We start from the raw sequence: 24,447 nt of genomic DNA, 5'->3' as shown, positions 1-24,447 counted from the left end.
GAGAAACGTGCAAAACCAACGTAACACAGCAGAGTCGAGCCATAATACACTTTTGACGATGTGGTGGTTTGATGTGGTGCCTGTGCAAGGTGCGAAACAAAGGACAAGGACGAAGTTATGGGTCAAACTTGACAGAATCCATCTAAAAGTGCCAATGATACCAGCAGTTTCAGTTCTGAAGTACATAGCTTTGTTTAAGATGAATAGTGCGATTGGCATTTTCATCACTCTTCTTTGTGGGTGGGGGTGAGAGGGGAGCCCAGGAGGGGAGTGAAGGCCTATGGGTAGAGGGAAGATGATGCAGCTGGATTGGGGGTGAGGGCAAGGTCTGGAGGTGAAGACAGGGGACACAGTCGGGGTCTCACACACACACACATCTCTCTCGCTCACTCCAAGGGGTTTCTGACCTTGATCGCGTATCAATCAATTACTCCGAGACTTTCATCCTGAAGCACCGTAATGAGCCTCCTGCCATCAAAACACAAAGTGCCAACTAAGAGTTTCTCCACAGTCCTAATTTCAGTTATAAAGTACCTTTATATAATTGGTCTTCCCAGACTTTGCATTTTAATCAAAGACATTTGAGCAATTAGCAACTGTAGCAGCTTTGGATTTAACTGCGAGTTCTGCCACATAAAATCTGTCAGGCAGTGTTGAATATATCACCCCAGTAGGCAACTGTACGTCAGTGGTATTTGTGAGCTGTTTACATCTTTGTGGCTGCACTGATTTGAATTATGACTAATCATGAAATGTGCAAACGAAGACAGCATGGTGTGGCCGATGCAGAGGCATTGACAGCTGATTACAGCATCCCACTGAGCATAAACAAATGGTGAACATCGCTGTTCATGTGAAGGCTAGGGGGAAGGGAATTCATTGGATAAATACAGTGCCTTGCGAAAGTATTCGGCCCCCTTGAACTTTGCGACCTTTTGCCACATTTCAGGCTTCAAACATAAAGATATAAAACTGTATTTTTTTGTGAAGAATCAACAACAAGTGGGACACAATCATGAAGTGGAACGACATTTATTGGATATTTCAAACTTTTTTAACAAATCAAAAACTGAAAAATTGGGCGTGCAAAATTATTCAGCCCCCTTAAGTTAATACTTTGTAGTGCCACCTTTTGCTGCGATTACAGCTGTAAGTCGCTTGGGGTATGTCTCTATCAGTTTTGCACATCGAGAGACTGACATTTTTTCCCATTCCTCCATGCAAAACAGCTCGAGCTCAGTGAGGTTGGATGGAGAGCATTTGTGAACAGCAGTTTTCAGTTCTTTCCACAGATTCTCGATTGGATTCAGGTCTGGACTTTGACTTGGCCATTCTAACACCTGGATATGTTTATTTTTGAACCATTCCATTGTAGATTTTGCTTTATGTTTTGGGTCATTGTCTTGTAGGAAGACAAATCTCCGTCCCAGTCTCAGGTCTTTTGCAGACTCCATCAGGTTTTCTTCCAGAATGGTCCTGTATTTGGCTCCATCCATCTTCCCATCAATTTTAACCATCTCCCCTGTCCCTGCTGAAGAAAAGCAGGCCCAAACCATGATGCTGCCACCACCATGTTTGACAGTGGGGATGGTGTGTTCAGCTGTGTTGCTTTTACGCCAAACGTAACGTTTTGCATTGTTGCCAAAAAGTACAATTTTGGTTTCATCTGACCAGAGCACCTTCTTCCACATGTTTGGTGTGTCTCCCAGGTGGCTTGTGGCAAACTTTAAACAACACTTTTTATGGATATCTCTAAGAAATGGCTTTCTTCTTGCCACTCTTCCATAAAGGCCAGATTTGTGCAATATACGACTGATTGTTGTCCTATGGACAGAGTCTCCCACCTCAGCTGTAGATCTCTGCAGTTCATCCAGAGTGATCATGGGCCTCTTGGCTGCATCTCTGATCAGTCTTCTCCTTGTATGAGCTGAAAGTTTAGAGGGACGGCCAGGTCTTGGTAGATTTGCAGTGGTCTGATACTCCTTCCATTTCAATATTATCGCTTGCACAGTGCTCCTTGGGATGTTTAAAGCTTGGGAAATCTTTTTGTATCCAAATCCGGCTTTAAACTTCTTCACAACAGTATCTTGGACCTGCCTGGTGTGTTCCTTGTTCTTCATGATGCTCTCTGCGCTTTTAACGGACCTCTGAAACTATCACAGTGCAGGTGCATTTATACGGAGACTTGATTACACACAGGTGGATTGTATTTATCATCATTAGTCATTTAGGTCAACATTGGATCATTCAGAGATCCTCACTGAACTTCTGGAGAGAGTTTGCTGCACTGAAAGTAAAGGGGCTGAATAATTTTGCACGCCCAATTTTTCAGTTTTTGATTTTTTTTTAAAGTTTGAAATATCCAATAAATGTAATTCCACTTCATGATTGTGTCCCACTTGTTGTTGATTCTTCACAAAAAAATACAGTTTTATATCTTTATGTTTGAAGCCTGAAATGTGGCAAAAGGTCGCAAAGTTCAAGGGGGCCGAATACTTTCGCAAGGCACTGTATGTACATGTGCTGGGGCTGATGACAGTGATGATGTGTTCCAGGCTTAGGGCTATCATCCCATGCAGGAATCAACAACAATGTGACAGGTACGTGTGCCAGCCGACCGTGCTTCCTGGGGGTCCAGTGCATCGACAGACGTCCACCCTACACGGGCTATGTCTGCGGGCGCTGCCCACCGCCCCTCAATGGCAACGGACGCACCTGCACCAAAACCGCTCGAGGTAAGACTTTGGCTTGAAGTGTTACACCACCTCCCTGGCCATAGTTACTAGCCTGGTCCCAGATCCGTTTGTGCTGTATAGCCAACACCTGTTGTTGCCTATGCCAAGGACCATAGGAATCGGCAAGACAAAAACAGATCTGGCACCAGGCTATCGAAATACATTAGTACTTTCAAAAATATGTAAATAAAAAGTACATGCACCACCACGCATTGGCTTTTAGTATTTATTCTACTGTCACTGTTGGAAAACTATTTGAAAACAATCTGATGTAGTGTGAATGGTCCTCAAGTGCCTCTGTGCCGTTACCATCCCTATTAAACCTGGTCTCAGGGAAATTTGTAAGATTTGGTATGTAAACATGTTTCCTCCCTTTAGTCTTGTATATTTAATTATATTAGGTTACATTATGAATGGAATAGTGGTTGTACAATATCGTACGATTTAGGGGACATATAGCGTCAAACATCTTACCCGGTCGTACAAAAGCATACGAATTGGATGAGTTATCATACATCTTGAAGAACGTATAGTATTATACGTATTTTTCTGAGACCAGGTTGCCTGTTGCATCCTAACAACCAAGGAGAATGACTTAATTTGTATTAACCCATCCTACCCTTCAGAGGACACAAAAATATATTTGTATTTTTACAGCTTTTTTGTGGTAGCCATTTTACGTATCACACTTTACATATACATATTTACGTTGTTGGTTAGGAGAACAAACAAAACTGTGAACAAAAACAGGTTAGGAGAACTAAGGTTAGGAAAAAGTTAGGGGAAGGGTTAGCTAAAATGCTACAGTTGTCCCCGACACGACTCACACACGCAACCTTTGGATTGCTAGATGGTCGCGGAATATGCCCACCCATCCTTCCCCACCAACATCCCTACTTTAGTTTCTGTCTAAGGTAACTGGACCAGGGATCTAGGCTGCAGGACAACTTTTTCTTGAGTGGATGGCCGGGGGGCCAGAACGTAGGCTGCAAATTGACCACAAGAAGTCCAAACAGATATTTAATTTCAAGCCTTGCTTATATTTGTTTACGATGCGTGGGAATACTTGGGAACATGTTTCTTCAATGAAAATCACTTGGAGCTGTTTTTACAGTCTATTATGTCCAGCAATAAAAATATAAATTAAATTCAACTGATTTTTTTTTCTCTCAAAAAACTTTGGAGGACAAATAAAACCCCCCACTGGCCAAACTCGGGTCGCCAGTTGAGGAACGCTGAACTAGACCATTAGAACATTATCATACGTCTTGGAGGTCCATAAAAAGAGTGAAATGTGGAAAGCTTTGCACTCTCTCTTCTCCTCTCAGCTTAGCTGGTCATTTATGAACATTTGAATATCTTGGCCATGTTCTGTTATAATCTCCACCCGGCACAGCCAGAAGAGGACTGGCCACCCCTCATAGCCTGGTTCCTCTCTAGGTTTCTTCCTAGGTTTTGGCCTTTCTAGGGAGTTTTTCCTAGCCACCGTGCTCCTACACCTGCATTGCTTGCTGTTTGGGGTTTTAGGCTGGGTTTCTGTACAGCACTTTGAGATATCAGCTGATGTACGAAGGGCTATATAAATACATTTGATTTGATTTACTATTGAGGGGCTAGGACCCATAACGGGTTATTTGGAAGAGCACAGACGAGTTTACAGAGTTTCAATATTTTTGGGCAGTGTTTATGTCTTTTGTTTCTTTACCCAGCCAGTGTGATGGCATTTTTCTTAATTGTACTAAATAGATAATTTTAGTGCATCTCATAATTTGTGCAGCCACCTTTCTAAATCACATAAGTGTTTAATACACAACCCTGTTGGCATGACTTTCTACACAGTCAGTTCCCTTTCAGTCCAGCTGTGTGTGTGTGTGTGTGTGTGTGTGTGTGTGTGTGTGTGTGTGGTTTATAATTCCCTCACTGTGTATCAGATTCCTCTATGAAGTGATTTGGGCATCTTTTGTGAGGTTTCAATACAGGTGATGTTTCCAGTCAGTCTCAGTTGGGGACAATAAATCAATGAAGCGTTGGGTGGCGTCTCTCAATATGTCATTAAAGCTGGTGTCGGGTAATATTTGTCGGGTAACACTTGAATTTAATTTCAATTCGAATTTAAATAACTTTATTGTTCCCATGAGTCGTCCAATGGTCTTGATTCTGTTCCAACCATGTTCTCTGTCAACATCAGTGTTTATAGCAGATGTTAATTAGATTAGAACAGATATTTCTGAAAACTTTGTTTTCTCTTGCACTGTGTCTGATGACGCAATGACATTTTATACTGCTGTAATACATTCATTTGGAGAGTCCAGCGTGTCTACATTCCAGTTCAATCCTAACCCTCAACCACAACCATAACCCTACACCCTTAGAAAAAAAGGTGCTATCTAGAATCGAAAAAGGGTTCTTCAGCTTTCCCCATAGGAGAAACCATTGAAGGACCCTTTTTGGTTCCAGGTAGAACCCTTTTGGTTCCTTTCTGCAGAGGGCTCTACATGGAACCCAAAGGAGTTCTACCTGGACCCAAAAGGGTTCTACCTGGAACTAAAAGGGGTTCTCCTATGGGGACAGGTGAAGATTCCTTTAGGAATCTTTTTTTCTAAGACAATAACCTTATACAGCTGTAGGTATAGAGTTTTTTTGTGTCACATCATTATCTCCCCATCTCCCCTCAGGTAACCCTCACCTGACCCATCAGCAGCTGACAATAGCCAAGAGCAGCAAACTCTACCACCACAGCAACAGTAAAGTGTCCCAACTCCACCTTCCCACCTTGCCCCCCAGGCACGCAGTCAAACATCTCTCCTCCCTCTCCTCGCCAGTCTCCAGGGGAGCCTATCAGAGCCCCCCGCACCTTCCCCTCTCGCCCGCCCGAGGGCCAATCACTGGGTGGAGAGAGGCGGCCACACCCCTATTTCCTAGACACACCCCTATGTCACCTGAAGGTTCCAACAGCCTCACCATGGGCAGGCATCATGCCGTCAGTGCCCTCACTAGGACTCGTGCCAAAACAGGTACCAATGCCAGCGCTACCTCACTCAAGGTGACAACCAGAGAGTCTGTAGCTGTCGTGCGGAGTGCCACCTCTTCCAAGGTTACTCCTCCATACTCCACCTACCCCAAGGTTACTCCACCCCAATCCAAGGTTACTCCACCCCAATCCAAGGTGACTCCACCCCAATCCAAGGTGACTCCACCCCATTCCTCAGCCAGCACAGAGTCCGGGCAGACAACCCAAGGGAAGCTCATAAATGTGGTAGTGGTGCCCACCATGACCAAGCCCTGGACCCTCCCTAAAGCCGTGGCCCCGCTGACCGCAGCCCTCTCCTCCATTACCTACTCCCTCTCTGAGTCCGAGTTCTCCGCCGACGGAGCACTGACGGGGCCTGGCTCGAACACCTCTGACCTACCTGACCACCCACAGGAACCACTGGTCTCCCTCGCCCTCACCACCCCTGCCCGGAAGCACCACTACACACCCCCCCTCCACAGGGCCACGTCTCCCCACCTCCACCGTGGGACCAGGATCAGTAGTACTGTGGCAGTGGAGCGGGAGCGGCCTCTGACCTGCGCTGACATGCCGTGTTTCCCAGGGGTCCCCTGTGAACCTACCAGAGACGGGGGCTTCCACTGTGGAAGGTGTCCCCTGGGATACACCGGAGACAGACAAACATGCAGAGGTATTTTTATTGAATTCATTTATTTAAAAACAAAAGATTACAGGAACATGAGAACAAGGAACATGAGAGGTGCAAAAAATGAAGAGGCTTGTGAAGTAGGCCTAAGGTTGATCCCTCTTCTTGAGGAAGAGCTACTGCTGAAGAGCTACTGCTTTGAGAAACACTATCTATTATCACTGTATCACTGCTTGAGAAAGAGCTACTGCTTTGAGAAATGCTATCTATTATCACTGGCCCATTAGAGGACCCTTACCCTTGCTATTTACCGGCTGTATTGAATACCACCTGTGCATCAATCCTTTTCAATGACTGAAAGTGATGCCTTTCTCTAGCCTCTCCAAAAGGCATCCTAATGATGGTCGTTTTTCAAGATGACTAGCTGAGTGCTCCCTGTACCAGAGCAGCGTGGGTTGGGTTGAGTTGACAGATGTTTCTGTACAGATGCTGTAAGTGAGGTTGGAGTTGGAATAGATGGAAGCAGCTTGTAATTGGCCTATGGTTGTGTGTGTGTGTGTGTGTGTGTGTGTGTGTGTGTGTGTGTGTGTGTGTGTGTGTGTGTGTGTGTGTGTGTGTGTGTGTGTGTGTGTGTGTGTGTGTGTCGCCTGCCTGCCTGTTATTTATAGCTGTGTGCAGGCATGCGTGTGGCAGGAACATGGAGTGTGCCGCTCCCAACACATGCCGCTGTAAACCAGGCTACACCGGGACCAACTGTCAAACAGGTGAAACACTGTCTTTCTCTCTCTCACTCTCTCGCTCTCTCTCTTTCTCTCTCTCCCTTCTCCCTCCCTCTTCTCCCCTCTCTCTCTCTCTCTATTTCTCTCTCTCTCCTCTCCCTCTTCTCCCCTCTCTCTCTCTCTCTATTTCTCTCTCTCCCTTCTCCCTCCCTCTTCTCCCCTCACTCTTTCTCTCTCTCTCTCCCTCCCTCTTCTCCCCTCTCACTCTCTAGCTCTCTCTTAGCCGCTCAAAATACCACATCATCATTCTGATGTTGTTTTTGATTCCCATGCATTGCCCAACCTTTTGCATCGTTTGATGTCTTTACAATCTTCTCCTCAGCGATCTGTAAACCTGAGTGTAGGAACGGAGGCCAGTGCGTCGCCCCGGGGGCGTGTGAGTGCCTGAAAGGCAACCACGGGGAGACGTGTGAGACAGGTAATTATACCTCTGCCTCCCAAATGGCACATTTGCCCATTGGGATCTGGTCAAAAGTAGTGCGTTATGTAGGGAATAGGGTGCCATATCGGACGCAACCTATCTGTTCTCGTTAGGGCCAATCAGAACTGTCTCTGTGTGCTGTTTCAGACTACAGACAGGAGCTTGTTGTCGCACAGAGAAAGCAAGCTCATCAGTAAAAAACAGAAAGGCACTGCTGAGAGAAGGCCGGTCCATGTCCGGTACTGTACAGTTGGGTGTGTGCATGCGTGCGTGCGAGTGAGTGCAGATCTAAGGAAGCAGTTGTGAGCATTTGATAAGCCCTCCCTCCTTGAGCTGGTCTGACACATCCCTGACAGAGGCTTGAAACACTACTGCCACCTACAGCTCACAGTCAGAGTCCACCCCACCAATACAATGGAGATAAGGCTAACCAAGCTGTAGTGAGACACTGGTTCCTAGTCCTAGCTGACTGACGTGGAAATGTGAGGGCAAAGCCTGGCTGCTTATCGTCGTGAATATTTTCCCGTTTACACTTTATTTGAAGGCTACCTACAGAAGAACTTCATAACACATTCATAACCAATGCGTAACACATTCATAACCCATGCATAACACATTCATATCATCTCCACCCACAGCTCTGTGCAGTCTGCCCTGTGAGCATGGAGGAACATGCGTGGGACCCAGAACCTGCTCCTGTCCCTACGGCTTTGTGGGCCCCAGATGTGAGACCAGTGAGTTCAGCACACATCATCACAAATCATTCATCATGCAACTTGAATCTGCCATCACTCACACATTGTTCAAATGATGTAGGACCCACACACATGACTGCTTCTCCACGTACAGAGGGTAGCATGTACAGCCCAATGCATCACTGGGGCCAAGTTCCTGCCATCCAGGACCTGAACTCAGCAAAAAAAAGAAACGTCCTCTCACTGTCAGCTGCGTTTATTTTCAGCAAACTTAACATGTGTAAATATTTGTATGATCATAACAAGATTCAACAACTGAGACATAAACTGAACAAGTTCCACAGACATGTGACTAACAGAAATGGAATAATGTGTCCCTGGATAAAAGGGGGGTCAAAACACTGACATTCCTGTCTTGAAGGAAATCACTCACAGAACGAGCAGTATTCAAATCAAATGTATTTATATAGCCCTTCGTACATCAGCTGATATCTCAAAGTGCTGTACAGAAACCCAGCCTAAAACCCCAAACAGCAAGCAATGCAGGTGTAGAAGCACGGTGGCTAGGAAAAAAGGCCAAAACCTAGGAAGAAACCTAGAGAGGAACCAGGCTATGTGGGGTGGCCAGTCCTCTTCTGGCTGTGCCGGGTGGAGATTATAACAGAACATGGCCAAGATGTTCAAATGTTCATAAATGACCAGCATGGTTGAATAATAATAAGGCAGAACAGTTGAAACTGGAGCAGCAGCACGGCCAGGTGGACTGGGGACAGTCATCATGTCAGGTAGTCCTGGGGCATGGTCCTAGGGCTCAGGTCCTCCGAGAGAGAGAAAGAAAGAGAGAAGGAGAGAATTAGAGAATTGCAGAGTATTGCTGGTGGCATTGTCATGCTGGAGGGTCATGTCAGAATGAGCCTGCGGGAAGGGTACCACATGAGGGAGGAGGATGTCTGCCCTGTAACGCACAGCGTTGAGATTGCCTGCAATGACAACAAGCTCAGTCCGATGATGCTGTGACACACGGCCCCAGACCATGACGTACCCTCCACCTCCAAATCAATCCCGCTCCAGAGTACAGGCCTCGGTGTAAAGCTCATTCCTTCGACGATAAACACGAATCCGACCGTCACCCCTGGTGAGACAAAACCGGGACTCGTCAGTGAAGAGCACTTTTTGCCAGTCCTGTCTGGTTCAGTGACGGTGGGTTTGTGCCCATAGGCGACGTTGTTGCCGGTGATGTCTGGTGAAGACCTGCCTTACAACAGGCCTACAAGCCCTCAGTCCAGCCTCTATCAGCCTATTGCGGACAGTCTGAGCACTGATGGAGGAATTGTGCATTCCTGGTATAATTCGTGCAGTTGTTGTTGCCATCCTGTACATGTCCCGCAGGTGTGATGTTCAGGTGTACTGATCCTGTGCAGGTGTTGTTGCACGTGGTCTGCCACTGCGAGGACAATCAGCTGTCCATCCTGTCTCCCTGTAGTACTCTATTAGGCTTCTCACAGTACAGACATAGCAATTTATTGCCCTGGCCACATCTGCAGTAATCATGCCTCCTTGCAGCATGCCTAAGGCACGTTCACGCAAATGAGCAGGGACCCTGGGCATCTTTCTTTTGGTGTTTTTCAGAGTCAGTAGAAAGGCCTCTTTAGTGTCCTAAGTTTTCATAACTGTGACCTTAATTGCCTACCGTCTGTAAGCTGTTGTCAATGGTGGGTGTAGCTGGTGCATGGAAGTCAGGCGCAGGAGAGCAGAGATGAAAAGACAAAGCACTTTACTTAGGCAATCATAAAACAGAACGCAACAACACAAAATGCCCAAAGAACAAGTGAGGCACAAAGCACGGGTAAAATAAAACAAAACCCGGCGCAAACCAGCCGGAAGTGTGCCAACCTTGACAATAAACAATACCCGACACAGACATGGAGGGAACAGAGGGTTAAATACACATGTTAATTAGTAGGAGATGTAAACTAGGTGTGCAGGAAGACAAGACAAAACAAATGGAAAATGAAAGGTGGATCGGCGATGGCTAGAAGACCGGCGACGTCGAGACAGCTCGTGACAGCTGTTAGTGTCTTAACAACCGTTCCACAGGTGCATGTTCATTAATAGTTTATGGTTCATTAAACATGCCTCGGAAACAGTGTTTAAACCCTTTACAATGAAGATCTGTTTAGTTATTTGGATTTTTACAAATTATCTTTGAAAGACAGGGTCCTGAAAAAGGGACGTTTCTTTTTTTTGCTGAGTTTACATACTAGTCGGTGTCAGAGGAAGGCCCCAAAAAAATGGTCAAAGACCCCAGTCACCCAAGTCATAGACTGTTCTCTCTGCTACCTCACGACAAGCGATACAAGCGGTACCAGAGCGCCAAGTCGAGGTCCAAAAGGCTCCTTAACAGCTTTTACCTTAATCAGATTTTACCATTAATCAAATGGCCACCCGGACTATTTACATTGACAGCCCCCCTTTGTTTTTACACTGCTGCTACTCGCTGTTTATTATCTATGCAGAGTCACTTTACCCCTACCTACATGTACAAATTACCTCAACTAACCTGTACCCCCGCTCATTGACTCAGTACTTGTACCCCCTGTACATAGCCTCATTATTGTTATTTTATTGTGTTCGTTTTTTTACTTTGTTGGTTAAAGGGCTTGTAGGTAAGCATTTCACAGTAAGGTCTACAACTGTTGTGTTTGGCGCATGTGACAAAAAATCATTTGATATGATTTGATACCTTTAACTAGGCTTTAATTTATCTTTGTCAGGTTACTCACGTTGAAGTTGGATTGGATTTGAATGGCAAACCAATGGTGTTCATGCCAATGCTGTGTCTCTCCTCTTCGCAGAGAACTATATTGCTAGAGATAGAAAGGTTTATGACATAAGCCACTCTAGTAATATTGTGACCTTGGAATTATATGGTTTTATCTGCCAAAATATGATTCTGAGATAATTGGCTTTAAAGTTCCCGAACCCTCATTGGTTTGAATGTTTTTTATTTTTTTAACTTAACATCATTTGGGGTATACTATATACTGTAGGTAGAGAACATTTTACAGAACAATGCTATGTCAATAACTCCAGTTTATATCGTATCTCTGTGTTGCTCACTCTCTCCCATCTATCTGTTCCGTAGTGGTGTGTAACCGCCACTGTCACAACGGAGGAGAGTGTGTGTCTCCTGATGAGTGTTCCTGTCTGCCTGGCTGGACCGGACCCTCCTGTGAGACAGGTACAGCTCTGGTCCTGAACAGGGTTTTTTAAAGTTTATTAGGATCCCCAGTACTGTTGCAGCTACTCTTCCTGGTGTCTTCTGTCCTTCCTGTCCTTCCGCTTGCTTTTTGGGGGGGTTTGAGGTCTGTTTGCAGTAACGCGCTGTGTGACAGCTGCAGACGTACGAAGGGCTTTATTGATTGGTCAGTTGATGTGTTGGTTGATTGATTGATTGGTTGACGTGTCTGTCTGTCTAGCTGTGTGCTTCCCTATGTGTCGGAATGGAGGGACTTGTCTTCGTCCGAACACATGTGGCTGTCCCCTGGGCTTCTACGGCGCCCAGTGTCAAAACGGTAAAACACATTCTTCATTTAATTGTTGCACTTAGGAGACACTTTTATCCAAAGTGCTTTACAGTAAAGTGGCTGCATACAGTGTTAGTGTGTGGTCCCTGCGGGAATTGAATCCACAACCTCGGCATTGCTAGCATCACACTCTTACCAGCTGAGCCGCACACACACACACACAATTCAGTCCGCCCATGTCCTTGTCCACATACTATCCTGACAACACACAGAGTCATGGGCCCGCTGTGGGAGTTTTAACTTGTGTATTTACTTGTTGAATGAAAGGAAAACTAATCCAATAGATTGACAGGGGTTTAGGTTTGAATTGAAGGAGCCCATCAAGGGCTCTGGCAGAGTTCCACTGTGTCCAATTATCAAGGGATTTCTCTAAGTAACTGTTTACTGGGGACTGTTTTTGTCCCTCATATATCGTGAAGCCTCGGGTTTGGACGGACTACTGTATCGATCAATGGAGTGATGTCTCTGCCTTTTTGAAATGGTGCATCTCTTTCTCTCTCTCTCTCTCTCTCTCTCTCTCTCTCTCTCTCTGTCTCTCTCTCTCTCTCTCTCACCCCCATTGCTCCCCACCTCTCTTTATCTCTCTCTTTCTCCATCTCTCCCCTCTCTCTCAATCCCTTGCTGTTTCCCAGCTGTCTGCAGCCCTGCCTGTAAGAACGGGGGCGTATGCATGAGAAACAGCGTCTGCTCCTGCGCCGAGGGATACACCGGATGGCGCTGTGAAAAAAGTGAGTAAAACCACGCCACCTCCTCCTCCATGGCCCGCCCCTTCCACCTGCTCCTCATCCGCCTCCTCTCTTCCTCCTCTACCCCTTCTCCCCTCCTCCTCCTCCTCATTATCATCATCATCATCTATTACCCACCACCATATGGTGCCCCAAGTGCCCTCAAGAGCCTTGTTAATGTACAGCATATTGGCGGGTAAATTGAGCCATATGGATGAGGGAAGCATTTGACGGATGCAACCAGTAAGAGGCTCCGCCCGAGGGAGCAGGAACCAACATTTCAGAGCTTCATGTGGAGACTGGGAATAGTCAGATTGACGCTATGGAGTGCTATTGACTAAGAATAGTGCTGCATGCAGGGGGGTTTGACGTCAAGGTTTTAATTTAGCTATACATTACCAACTTGCTACTAATGGGTTATTAGTGCCGTGACAGCTTCAGCAATGTGCTCATTGTCGAACTGTCTGTCCTCTCCATGGCATTGATTGCGCCTATCAGGTACAGTAAATGCATGGGTCAGTTGAAAATCTCTATGCCATGTGAGATACTGTGGATAATTATTCTGGTGAATATGTATGAGCTGAGTTGGTAAGTTTGAGTCTCTCCCTCCATCCCCGGTGCAGGTGTGTGTGAGCCCATGTGTATGAACGGCGGGCGGTGCGTGGGTCCAGATGTGTGTGACTGTCCATCTGGATGGAGAGGAAAGCGGTGCGATAAACGTAAGTGGGCTAACGTAGGAGTTCCACAGTTGCACCGCCACCTGTAAACAGATGCTTCCATTGCTGGCTGTGGAGGCATGTGCATACGGAAACAATTCATCATGGTGCTTGGGATGTGTAGTGGTTCACCGATGGCAGGCTTGTGTCATGCCCTCACAAACAAGCATTTAATGGCAGCAGGTAGTCGCATAGAATGTAAACAGATTGTAAGCCGCTTTATACAAGCCTATTAGCCTATTTATAACACAATATGAACACCATTACAACATACCAAACGATGTTCTGGTAACACTGTGTTTATTTAAATGGTACCTACGCAATACATTTAGAACATTCATGAGCCATACATAACTCATTCATAAGCCATACATAACTCATTCATAAGCCATACATAACTCGTGCATAAGCCATACATAACTCGTTCATAAGCCATACATAACTCATTCATAAGCCATACATAACTCATTCATAAGCCATACATAACTCATTCATAAGCCATACATAACTTGTGCATAAGCCATACATACCTCATTCATAAGCCATACATAACTCGTGCATAAGCCATACATAACTCATTCATAAGCCATACATAACTCGTGCATAAGCCATACATAACTCGTGCATAAGCCATACATAACTCATTCATAACTCATTCATAAGCCATACGTACCTAATAATAATAACATAATAAGCAGTGGTTTGTGAGTTGATTGGTGCTGTGTTTGTCTCGCCCCAGCCACTTGTCTACAGAAGTGTCTGAATGGAGGAGAGTGTGTTGGCCATAACACTTGCCACTGTCCTCCAGGCTGGCAGGGCATGCTATGCCAAGCCCGTAAGTACGCCTACATACGCGAGCCTGCTCGCACACGCACACACACACACACACACACACACACACACACACACACACACACACACACACACACACACACACACACACACACACACACACACACACACACACACACACACACACACACACACACATACCAATGAGAAACTGATTTAGACAGTGGTTATTCCCCCAAAGTTACCGCTGATAAAAATCTTTGACGTTTATTTTATTCATGTATTTATTTTCTAAGGGGGAAGATCAGCTTTAATAATGCAGATAGATTGTGGCTTTCATAAATGTAATTGTCTGCATCATTTCCAATCCCATATATTTTTGGGGAAAATATATATATATGAATGTATGTATATATTTTTTCAAAAATATTTTTCTTTATTATTTCCCACAAACCCTACCACCCCTCCCCTAATTGGAGTAAACTAATAAACAATAACACTTAGGCTTCTACTTCCAGCTTTTACATACTATATACATTTTATGGACACAGTATATTTTGCAATAGTTCTCTTTCATTGACGTTTATTGCCAGTTTCATATGTCTCTAAAACGTCCCTCGTCAGCCCACTCCCACCACCACCATGCTTAAGAAGCTCTCCTCTTTAACAACTTTTATCACCTGGTCCACGTTAACCACGTTAAAAAATCAGCTGTGTGTTTGTTACACACACACAAACACTAACAGCTACATCCTATCAGAGTGTCACTAATAGTTCCTGCATAAGCTCGTTCACCATCCCAGCATTAACCAGCCAATACGTGACTTTGAAGAATGACCCGGGAGTCATGAGAGAAGTACTTAACTCCCGTTAAAGTGAAGTCGCCGTCCGTAAAGATGAGTCATCATTTCTGTTTACTCTGCCTCGGCCCTATTTATTTTTTCTATCAAACCACTAATAGCTGTAAGTAACTCTCCCAAATATACAGCGCAGTAAAATCTATAAACTCAGAACAAGAAGCAGAGAGAATTCAGTCCACACAGGGGTATTCAAGTGCATAATAAAATCATTTCTGTCATAAATTCCAAGGCAGACTCCGTCACAGTGTACACATTTAGCTATGCATGGCAATGATGCAGAGGTTTGATGGGATGATTATGGTAACTGTGTTGCCATGGCTCCATTTTGGCCCCTCTCTGGGACTTACCCAGAATCCTCAGGGTGGTAATATGAGCAGAGAGAGATTAGTGTCAGCTCTGTCGTTATGACGGTGTCGTTATTAGGATGTGAGGCTGATTTAGGACTTGTCCCTCACCTGCTGCCTCTCTCTCTCTCTCTCTCTCACGTTCTCTCTTCTCTGCATTGTGATTTTCATTTCAAATGTATCATTCCCACATTGTGATTTTCTCTATCCTTTCTACAGCACTCTGTGAACAGAAGTGTCTTTATGGGAGCCGATGTATTCGCCCTAATGTATGTGCCTGCAGGAAAGGGTATTCAGGGGTCCTGTGTTCCCATAAGGTAAGTAGATACATCCCCCCCAGCACTTACTGTGACTGGAATCAAGAGAGGAATTGGGAATATAATTTGAAAGCTGAGCACTAAACTTACACCTGACAGTCAGAAATCTCTTATTGGTGAGGGGCTTTTCCAGCTTTTTGTATTTGCTGGTCCACTTCAAGACTGCGTGGATGCACGGTGGAATAAGTGTGGCCAAAATATATGTGGTGTTTTTCAGCTCCCAATTCCACGAGGCTAATGGAGGACTGGGAGCTATGTACTGAAGAAGCTGGGCTGAAACAAGACAATGAAACTCCTAATGGAACCACCACACTGACTATTAGGATGCTCAATGCCCACGGCTTTTGTTTCTTCAAAAACAAAATTGTAATATACGGCACAATTCCAAACATTAGGATCTGTACATGACCAACGTATGTATAATATTTGTATAATTTTTTTTCTTAGAACCAATAATACTGTATTTTATCTATTAAAGTCTGGCTTTAAAAAAAAAAGATTAAAACAAAGCACAACACAGTCCTTTTTACTGTGGAACAAACTCATCAAGTTGGCAGTTTACGATCAAACTAAAAACTCACTTGGAATTGTTATTTATTTGGTTGTCTGATGTTTTCTAATGTCATACTGTTGTAAATATCATCAAAGAGGTTTTGCATTACTCACAAATAAAACCCAGGCAATGTATGATATTAAAGTCCATTTGTTATGTACAATACATAGTCTCGATCCTCATTCTGCATGCAATCATTTCTTAAAATGTGAGAAGAAATGTGCTTTGTGTAATGTTTCTATTATTTAAACAGAGAGTCACCATTGAGATCAGTGTCTCTTTTGCAAAGGAGCCCTGCACATACAATTCATAGACCAAATCAAATGAAAAATCGGAAAACAAACGAAAATACAGCACAACAAACAATCAGGAAAACAGCCACATTACTTAGTAAATAGTTCCCCAATCAATATTTACATTTTCCCAAGCGGCATCAGAGTGTCCAATAGCAGTCTATTTTGCAGTTGGTTCCAGTAATGAGGTGCATTAAAACTAAAAACCGAATTCGGTGGAGCCCCGAGGTATCTCAAGGGTTAACTAACCATGTGACCGGGTTATGTACAGTATCATGTTTTAAAAAAAATATATATATATATATATATATACATATATATACATTAACAACAAAGTTAGGAAAGTTGGAAGCTTGTGTAGTAGGGATTTGAACAAATAGGGAGTAATAAATTGATCTACGGGACTTTAAATGAGGACTAGACGCCCTTTTGATACAGGATACAGTGGTGAGTATTAAACATGTCACCATTGATAAAAACAAACGGCGCTGTGGTAGACGACATCCAAAGGTCTAAGAGGAGTGGCTTCTGCAATCTGATAAATGGTGTCATCATAATCAAGAACTGGCAAGAAGGTTGACTGTACAACCTGCTTCCTGCTATTTAGGGAGAGGTGAGATCTATTTTATAAAAAAGGAGCCCACTTTAAATCTTAGCTTTTTCACGAGCTCGTCCGTCTGTTTTTTTTTTATAAGTAATAACACTTGGTCAATCCAAATGTCCAGGTATTTGTAGGCGGGAACCCGATCTACGGGAGAACCGTCCAATTAATAAATATGTAGTCCATCTGAAACATTGTGAGAACTAGAGAATAACATACATTTAGTCTTGCCAGCAATAAGTACACATTTTAAGACAACCAGGTGTTTCTGTAAGGTAACAAGCTCAGATTGCAGCTCTAAGGGAACAAGGTCAGATTGCAGCTCTAACATACAAAAGGTGTGATGGGTCCGCACTTTGCAGCCTTCTTGTACTTACACACTGAAGAAGGCTGCAAAGCCATAATGTCTGTGTAGAATATCCCTGATTCAGTGAAAAATAATTAAATAAATTAAGTAAGCTTTATGCAACATCTTTTTGAGTGCGTACCATCATATCTTTTGCTTGTCTGAATTCACAGGTTTTACTCACCAGCCAAGCTTGTGAGAGAGCGTGATGGTCCCATTTTGCTTTGTGCAGCTCTATCAAAGCCTGGTCAACAGTTGGGGCAATGACGTATAAACTCAGCGAAAAAAGAAATGTCCCTTTTTCAGGACTCTGTCTTGCCTTGCTGGAAGAGTGAGATAACATCTCACAGCAAGAACGGGCAAATCTGGTGCAGTCCATGAGGAGGAGATGCACTGCAGTACTTAATGCAGCTGGTGGCCACACCAGATACTGACTGTTACTTTGGAGGACCTTTGAAGACGTTGAATTTTTTGTTTATAACAGTGTTGTTTACATACAGATTAATATTACAAGTTTTAACAGATATACCATTATTATTTATATAAATAGTAAAGAGTACAGGTCCCAGTACTGACCCTTGTGGTACACCTTTTGTAATATCCATGAACAATTTATGATCAAATACGTGCATACCAAACCATTTATAAATGAGACCCCTGGTAATTATGCAATGAAGGAGTTAGGGGGACGGGGGTTAGAGGGATGCCTACCTAGCCCAGGGGCCACAGACGTTCACTGTGTGAGTCACTGGAGGTGGAGGATGAGGAGGAAATGGGGATTAACAGATAAAACCATCACCAAACTGCATCACCTCTGAGCCAATTTTGACAGGCTATTCTGCTCTAGCAGCCTTTTGTCTTCGGTTTTCAAATCTCATTAAAATCAGTCTTAGTTGCCCTGTTTGAGCTCAGTAGGATTAGTCTTTTTGCAAGTCAGTTGATGTTTGTGTAGCTTTGTTCTAATCCCCTGTACTCTGCATACTGGCAGCTAATTCTAGTTCAACCCAAGCAAGCAGCCTCTGCTTTTGAAATAGTGTTCCGAATAATTCTGTGGCAACCTCACTAACTCCTGGATGGTAAATATCACGGGAAGGCCTGAGATCCACCCTCAGTGATTGTCTCTCACGGTCAAAACTTTGAGAAGCGAAACAAACTTTGTTAGGGAAATTACTGTTGTGTTCTCTGCTGTTCATCCCTCACAGGATGCTGAAAGATATTAGTTTATGGTAATGTGTTTATTTTGGAATAAACGGAATTGCTCACATTAAATAAAAACGCTGTTCATTTTGTCACGGCACTGACAATGTATCTTTCAAATTCAGTTACAACCGTCATTTACCTTTCTGTGTCTGTCTGAATGTCTCTGTCAGATCCTCAAAAGCAGCACCATTGAAAGCATCTTGACTGGCTGCATCACCACTCGGTACGACAACTCCAAGGCACCTGACTGCAAGGCACTACAGAGGGTGGTGAGTACGGCCCAGTACAACACTGGGGCTGAGCTCCCTGCCATCCATACCAGGTGCTGTCAGAGGAAGGCCCAAAAAATTGTCAAAGACTCCAGCCACCCAAGCCATAGACTGTTCTCTCTGCAACCGCACGGCAAGCAATACCAGTGCACCAAGTTTGGAACCAACAGAACCGTGAACAGCTTCTACCTCCAAGCCATAAGACTGCTAAACAAGACTTCTAAATAGCTAATCAAATCGGTGCCTGGACTTTCTGCATTGACCCTATGTACACATACTGGACTCTACCCACACACTCACACATATTTACACTAAATCCCCAACACACACATACACACACACACACTACATACGCCCACACACACATAATATGCGTACACATGCATACTGACGCCACACTCACTCACACACACACACACACACACTTTCACACTAAACACATTTGCTGCTGCTACTGTCTGTTATCTATCCTGTTGCCTTGTCACTTTACCCCTACCTATATATACATAGCTACCTCAATTACCTCTTACCCCTGCACATCGACTCTGTACTGGCACTGCCTGTAAATAGCCATGTTATTTTTTACTCGTTATTGTTATTCACTGTGTATATATTCCTTGTCCCACTATTTTAATTTTTTTACGTTTAACTCTGCATTGTTGGAAAATGACACGTAAATTAGCATTTCACTGTTAGTCTACACGTTGTTTACGATGCACGTGAAAAATACAAATGTATTTTATTCTCTCTCTCTCTCTTTTCACCCTGTCCTTCGTTAGTCCCCAGGCTCATTGTCTGATCTTTCTAAACCCTCCCTAGTTACCAATAAAATGTGCCTGTACACATCTATGGGTGATAATTAAAGTGATTTGGGAGGTTAAAAGTTTCCCAATGTTGCATAATGGTCCAGAAGCGAAGGGGAGAAGCAGCTGCTAATGTTACCCTACTAAATGAAAGAAAAAGCTGAGCTACACCTAACTACACCACTCTTTTAGCACAGACAGACAAGCATGTAGACCTGCACCTTGTTCCTTGAATCTCTCAGCCCCCTCCTCTCCTCTCCTTCTCTTTCTCCTTTTTCCTCCTCTCTCGCTCTCCTCTCGCTCCCACCGATCGTTCCCTCTCCTCTCGCTCTTCTCCCTCTGTCAGCAGTGTCAGTGACAGAGCTGCTACGTCAAACATGTCACCCACTTGTCACTAGTAAGTCTCCAATGTGCTGTCACACACACACACAGCCCACACACGGCTGACACAGCTCCGTTCCTGTGGATGTATGCCCGTGCCCACCTACACAAAGAAAGGCTGTCAAAAGTACTTCTGTCAAAATGGCTCATAGTAATTCCACACCAGTGCTATATTGCCATCTAGTGATGACATGCAGTCTATTGCTATATAACCCGTAGTGTAGACCTGAAATACCAAAACAACAACTTGACAACGGACATACAAATCAACTCCCCTAATGTTTAATATTTTCATTTCCACAATATATGGTTGCGTTGATTAGCTCAGTTGGCCCTTTGAAATCATTCCAACCTATTGATATGCAATTGCTGTGGTTATAATTCTCTTTTCACACAACTTACATTGCTCGCAGGAACACAAACTATTGTTGGTATCATGATGAAAATCTTGGTATGATGATCTGAAATTTGACTGAAGTAACACTATATAAGTGACTTGTACATTCACAGATATTTATATCAAGGCTAAAGATGGCACGAGTTAATGGGGAGACTGCCACGGGGTGGAGGAACAGCTGGAGGGTGACTGATACACCTGGACTACTCACTCACGGTCCTGGTCGGAGAGCACTGAAGCTGGTGTCATGACTCTAAGACCAAGGAGTGATTCCTTCACTGGGGTTTGAACCAAGTTTTGAATTTGAGTTCTGAGAATTGTTGACATGCTGTAACGAAGTAGCACTTCCCCCGAAACACTTCACCAAATAATAGTGACAGGATTTCTAGGAACACACATCCTAATGTGAAACGATGCAATGTGTTCTAAACATCAACCATTTGCCTGACACAGTGGCCTCGCGTAAAACCGGAGGAAGGTTTTCACTATGTCAAGATTAGCATTATCATCTTTTCGTGACCTTTGCACAGCGTGCAATAGACATTTGTGCGATTGTGTGTATGCTGTTGAGGCTAGAGGTAGTTAGACCGGCATTTGAATCAGCAGGGAGAAGATGAAAGACTTCCAGGAAGCAGGAGATAAGAAAATGAAGGTTCGCGATGGAGGGAGTAGAGAGTCACAGCACGACCATGTGTTTACATGGGCTGAGAGTGGGAGAAGGTTAATGTCGTGCATCTGCAGTCACACTGTCACACCCCGACCCCTCAATGCTTGCAGATCTGAAGGGGCTGGATAAGTATAAGCAGTGTAAAGGTCAAGCTTCCACCATATTGCTTCCACCTTCCACAGATCTGCAAACATGGGGTTAGGGGTCAAGGGGCAGGGGTTAGGAGCAAAGTGGGAGTGTGCTGGCTCTCTGTGGGGGGTTATATATATATAAACCTCAAGCACCCAAAGAACCACGACCGGTGGATTCTCCTCTCCAGCCTCCACCTGTCTTTCCGTTTCCAGAGGCCACATGCATGGTGACCGGGCCCAGAAAGGATCCGTTATTCAAGAAATGGCATGATGCTCTGCCAAGGGGATGGCGTGAGCCCAGTTAGCGCAGGATCCCCGCACCCCCAGTCACCGGATCACACGGCGGCAGCTGGTCCCAGGTGCTATTTTCACTCTGCATTTATAAAGCAGTCGCCATGAAACAGACACAGGAGCAGAGCCAGTCCCAGATCCCAACTCATTCCCCCGCCTTAGACACCCAGCCAGGTCTACCATGAAGTCCACAGGGAGTGAACAGGGTGCCGCGCCGGACGGTTTCCCCTCCGATTTGGACGAACTGGATAGCGGAAGCGAGGAGAGCTCCGACAACAAGTCGACGGGCAGCGGCTGTAGCCTCCAGGGAGGGGGCCGGGAGGGGGCCAGGCAGAGGGAGAGGGGGTGCAGCAGGCGTCTGCAGGGCGTTAGCAAACAGAGGCAGGCAGCCAATGCGCGGGAGCGGGACCGGACCCACAGCGTGAACACGGCCTTCACCGCGCTGCGCACCCTCATTCCCACAGAACCAGCCGACAGGAAACTGTCCAAGATCGAGACGCTGCGCCTGGCGTCCAGCTACATCTCCCACCTTGCCAACGTGCTGCTGCTGGGGGACGAGTGTTTGGACGGACAGCCCTGTCTCGGGTACCACAGCATCCTGCAGAGCAGCACCAACATCAACAGCAGCAGCCCCCCACTCAGGCCCATATGCACTTTCTGTCTCAGTAACCAGAGGAAACTGGTGAGTCCTCAAAATAAATCAGTATATATTGGTTGACAGGCTGTGGGCTATCATAGAAGGCTGCATGTAATCTCAAAAAATAAAATGGATGGGATTTGGCTACATTTAGATAATGTGTCAGTACTTTATTTAAGATTGGAGCAATTCCATAACAGCCATCCCAATCAATAGTATTCCAATGGTTTTATTTCAATGTAAACTACTACAATTTCTCTACTCTCACAGCTCAGAGATGGAGGAAAGCACACAGCCATCTGACATGGTCACGCACTACTGTCAAAACAAGGATGCAACAAGGATGCATACATACCAAGTCACACGGATGTTTACATGTACCTAAGAGTGGGGGAAAAAAACGATTTAACTTTGTACATATTTTTGCAAAATCTTAGGACAAAAAAATCCCCCACTGAAATGCACTTTCCGTTCACTACATGTGCGTCTTTTCCACCGTGTTTTGGTAAAATTGGAAATCGAGCGCAATGTGTAAGGTTCCACCTGACAGTGGGCTATTTCGGTATCAGAAATAGTAAGCCCTAGTGTCGCGCTCCTAAAAAACAGTCTCCCTCCCCCATGCAGCCAGTCACATGGTTGTAACCCAAGCCTAGGCCGTGCAGCGGTTCGTCGGTGGAGTAGCGGACTGGTTAGCTTGTCTCCTGGCTGATTCATCTTTTGCCAACTGAGGAGAGGGTGACGTGCTTGACAATTATGAATTCTAACTGCCATTCAAACTCAATTCAATAGTTCCAAATATATTTTGGTAGCAGTAATATTTAAATTAATCTTAACCAGGATAGTACACTTAATTTAAATAGGGGAGGCAAAACAATATACAAAATGTGCTTGAATGCAAATATGAAGTGTTATACGTAGGCCCCACCTACTAGCAGAGCAGAAGCAACCAGACTTGGTGTTTAGAAACTTTACCACAACATCAAGTCATATTCCATGTCAAATGTAACATGGTGTAAATCAAAAGAAAACATAACATACATATTAAACACTCATTTTGGGAGCTCAATGCTATACTGTACATTGAGAAATGTTTACTTGCATGTATTGCACAAGCCTTTTCACAATCCACAAACAATAGTTCTGCATATGTTTGTGCAGTATTGGTTGCACATTTGAAGGCCCAATGCAACTGTTTTTATATCATCAAATAATGTATAGTTAACAAAATACCTTACTGTAATATATTTCACACAAATTGAAGAAAAAAAAAAAAGCTTTTTAGCACAAAACTTTTTCAAGCAAGAATTTTGCTAGGACTGTCTGGGAGTGGTCTGAGTGGGAAGGGTAAACTGACAACTAGCCATTATTGGAAGAGGGGTTTGGAACTCTTATTGGTCATGGTCTATTAACCAATTAACCACATGGTGATGTCACCATGGAAAGCCAAAACTCACACCCATGGAAACCTGCTGATCAGAAGGGCCTGTGTAGATTGTATTTTCAACCAGCAACTATCAGGAAATAACACTAATCAAATGTTTTCACACTTTTACAGTGATGGTTTCATCAGCCATTTCAACAATATAATTTAAAAGGCAGGAACGGAATTGACTGCACTGATTTGGGTATATAATAAATTACTTAAATCATGCAAAATAAAAATACGATCATATTTGGATGAATTATCCAAAACAAATAACGATGTTGCACACTGACTGCAATACACTTACCTCAATGAAGACCTCAATGTATTAACATAATATTATAGGCCTACCTCCAAGTCTATTTTAATGTGTAACATTGTTGTAAACATACTTGAATTTCTCCTAACTTATGTAAGACAATTGTCCTCTTCACATAGCAACCAATGAGAAGCTGTTTGGAGAAAAATGCATTTTTGTACAAGAAGTAAAAAAATATATTTGACTTGTAAACAATCATTAAACTACTTTCAAAATAAATATTGGACGGATGATTTGAATGTGCATGTAAAATACCTTCTTAGGCCAAGTTTACAGAGTCCAATTCTGAACTTTTCCCACTAACTTGACCAATCAGATCAGCTCTTTAGTCAATAATTGGGCTAAAGATCAGAACGCCTGTGTAAACAGTCTTAGAAAATCAGTCAAGACCATTTACTGTGGATTGTGTAGTTCATTAAAATCAGGTTTACCCAGTAATAACATTACGCTGTGTGTGCATTTGGGACCTCAGGTGGAGTTGTATTAGTACAGCAGGCACCAAAGTTTAGTAATTGATCGCAATGCTACAC

At 44.2% G+C, this 24,447-nt stretch overlaps 2 protein-coding genes across 3 annotated transcripts in view; both read left to right on the top strand.

Annotated features, from left to right (window-relative positions):
• Positions 1-16,322, top strand: part of si:ch211-246m6.5 (von Willebrand factor D and EGF domain-containing protein) — a 53,555-nt gene extending 37,233 nt beyond the window's left edge. For both annotated transcript variants that reach the window (XM_036952428.2, XM_036952427.2), the window contains 12 exons: positions 2,556-2,735; positions 5,411-6,415; positions 7,039-7,134; positions 7,472-7,567; positions 8,209-8,304; positions 11,411-11,506; positions 11,745-11,840; positions 12,485-12,580; positions 13,201-13,296; positions 14,033-14,128; positions 15,509-15,606; positions 15,824-16,322. In XM_036952428.2, the coding sequence (XP_036808323.2) occupies positions 2,556-2,735; positions 5,411-6,415; positions 7,039-7,134; positions 7,472-7,567; positions 8,209-8,304; positions 11,411-11,506; positions 11,745-11,840; positions 12,485-12,580; positions 13,201-13,296; positions 14,033-14,128; positions 15,509-15,606; positions 15,824-15,844 (2,072 nt within the window). In that variant the 3' untranslated portion in view covers positions 15,845-16,322. The remainder of the gene's footprint in view (positions 1-2,555; positions 2,736-5,410; positions 6,416-7,038; positions 7,135-7,471; positions 7,568-8,208; positions 8,305-11,410; positions 11,507-11,744; positions 11,841-12,484; positions 12,581-13,200; positions 13,297-14,032; positions 14,129-15,508; positions 15,607-15,823) is intronic.
• A 4,121-nt stretch (positions 16,323-20,443) lies between these two features.
• On the top strand, positions 20,444-24,136 carry si:ch211-246m6.4 (transcription factor 15). The gene is made up of 2 exons (XM_021571448.3): positions 20,444-22,220; positions 22,446-24,136. Exons 1-2 carry the CDS (start codon positions 21,720-21,722, stop codon positions 22,476-22,478), a joined length of 534 nt encoding a protein of 177 aa, XP_021427123.2. The 5' UTR covers positions 20,444-21,719; the 3' UTR covers positions 22,479-24,136.
• Positions 24,137-24,447: the final 311 nt, after the last annotated feature.

The sequence above is a fragment of the Oncorhynchus mykiss genome, chromosome 18, assembly GCF_057628025.1.
Source record: "Oncorhynchus mykiss isolate SJ-2025 chromosome 18, ASM5762802v1, whole genome shotgun sequence".
In the NCBI taxonomy this organism is placed as follows: domain Eukaryota; kingdom Metazoa; phylum Chordata; class Actinopteri; order Salmoniformes; family Salmonidae; genus Oncorhynchus; species Oncorhynchus mykiss.
The sequence above is the reverse complement of the archived record's forward strand: the minus strand, read 5'-3'. Positions and strand labels throughout refer to the sequence as shown.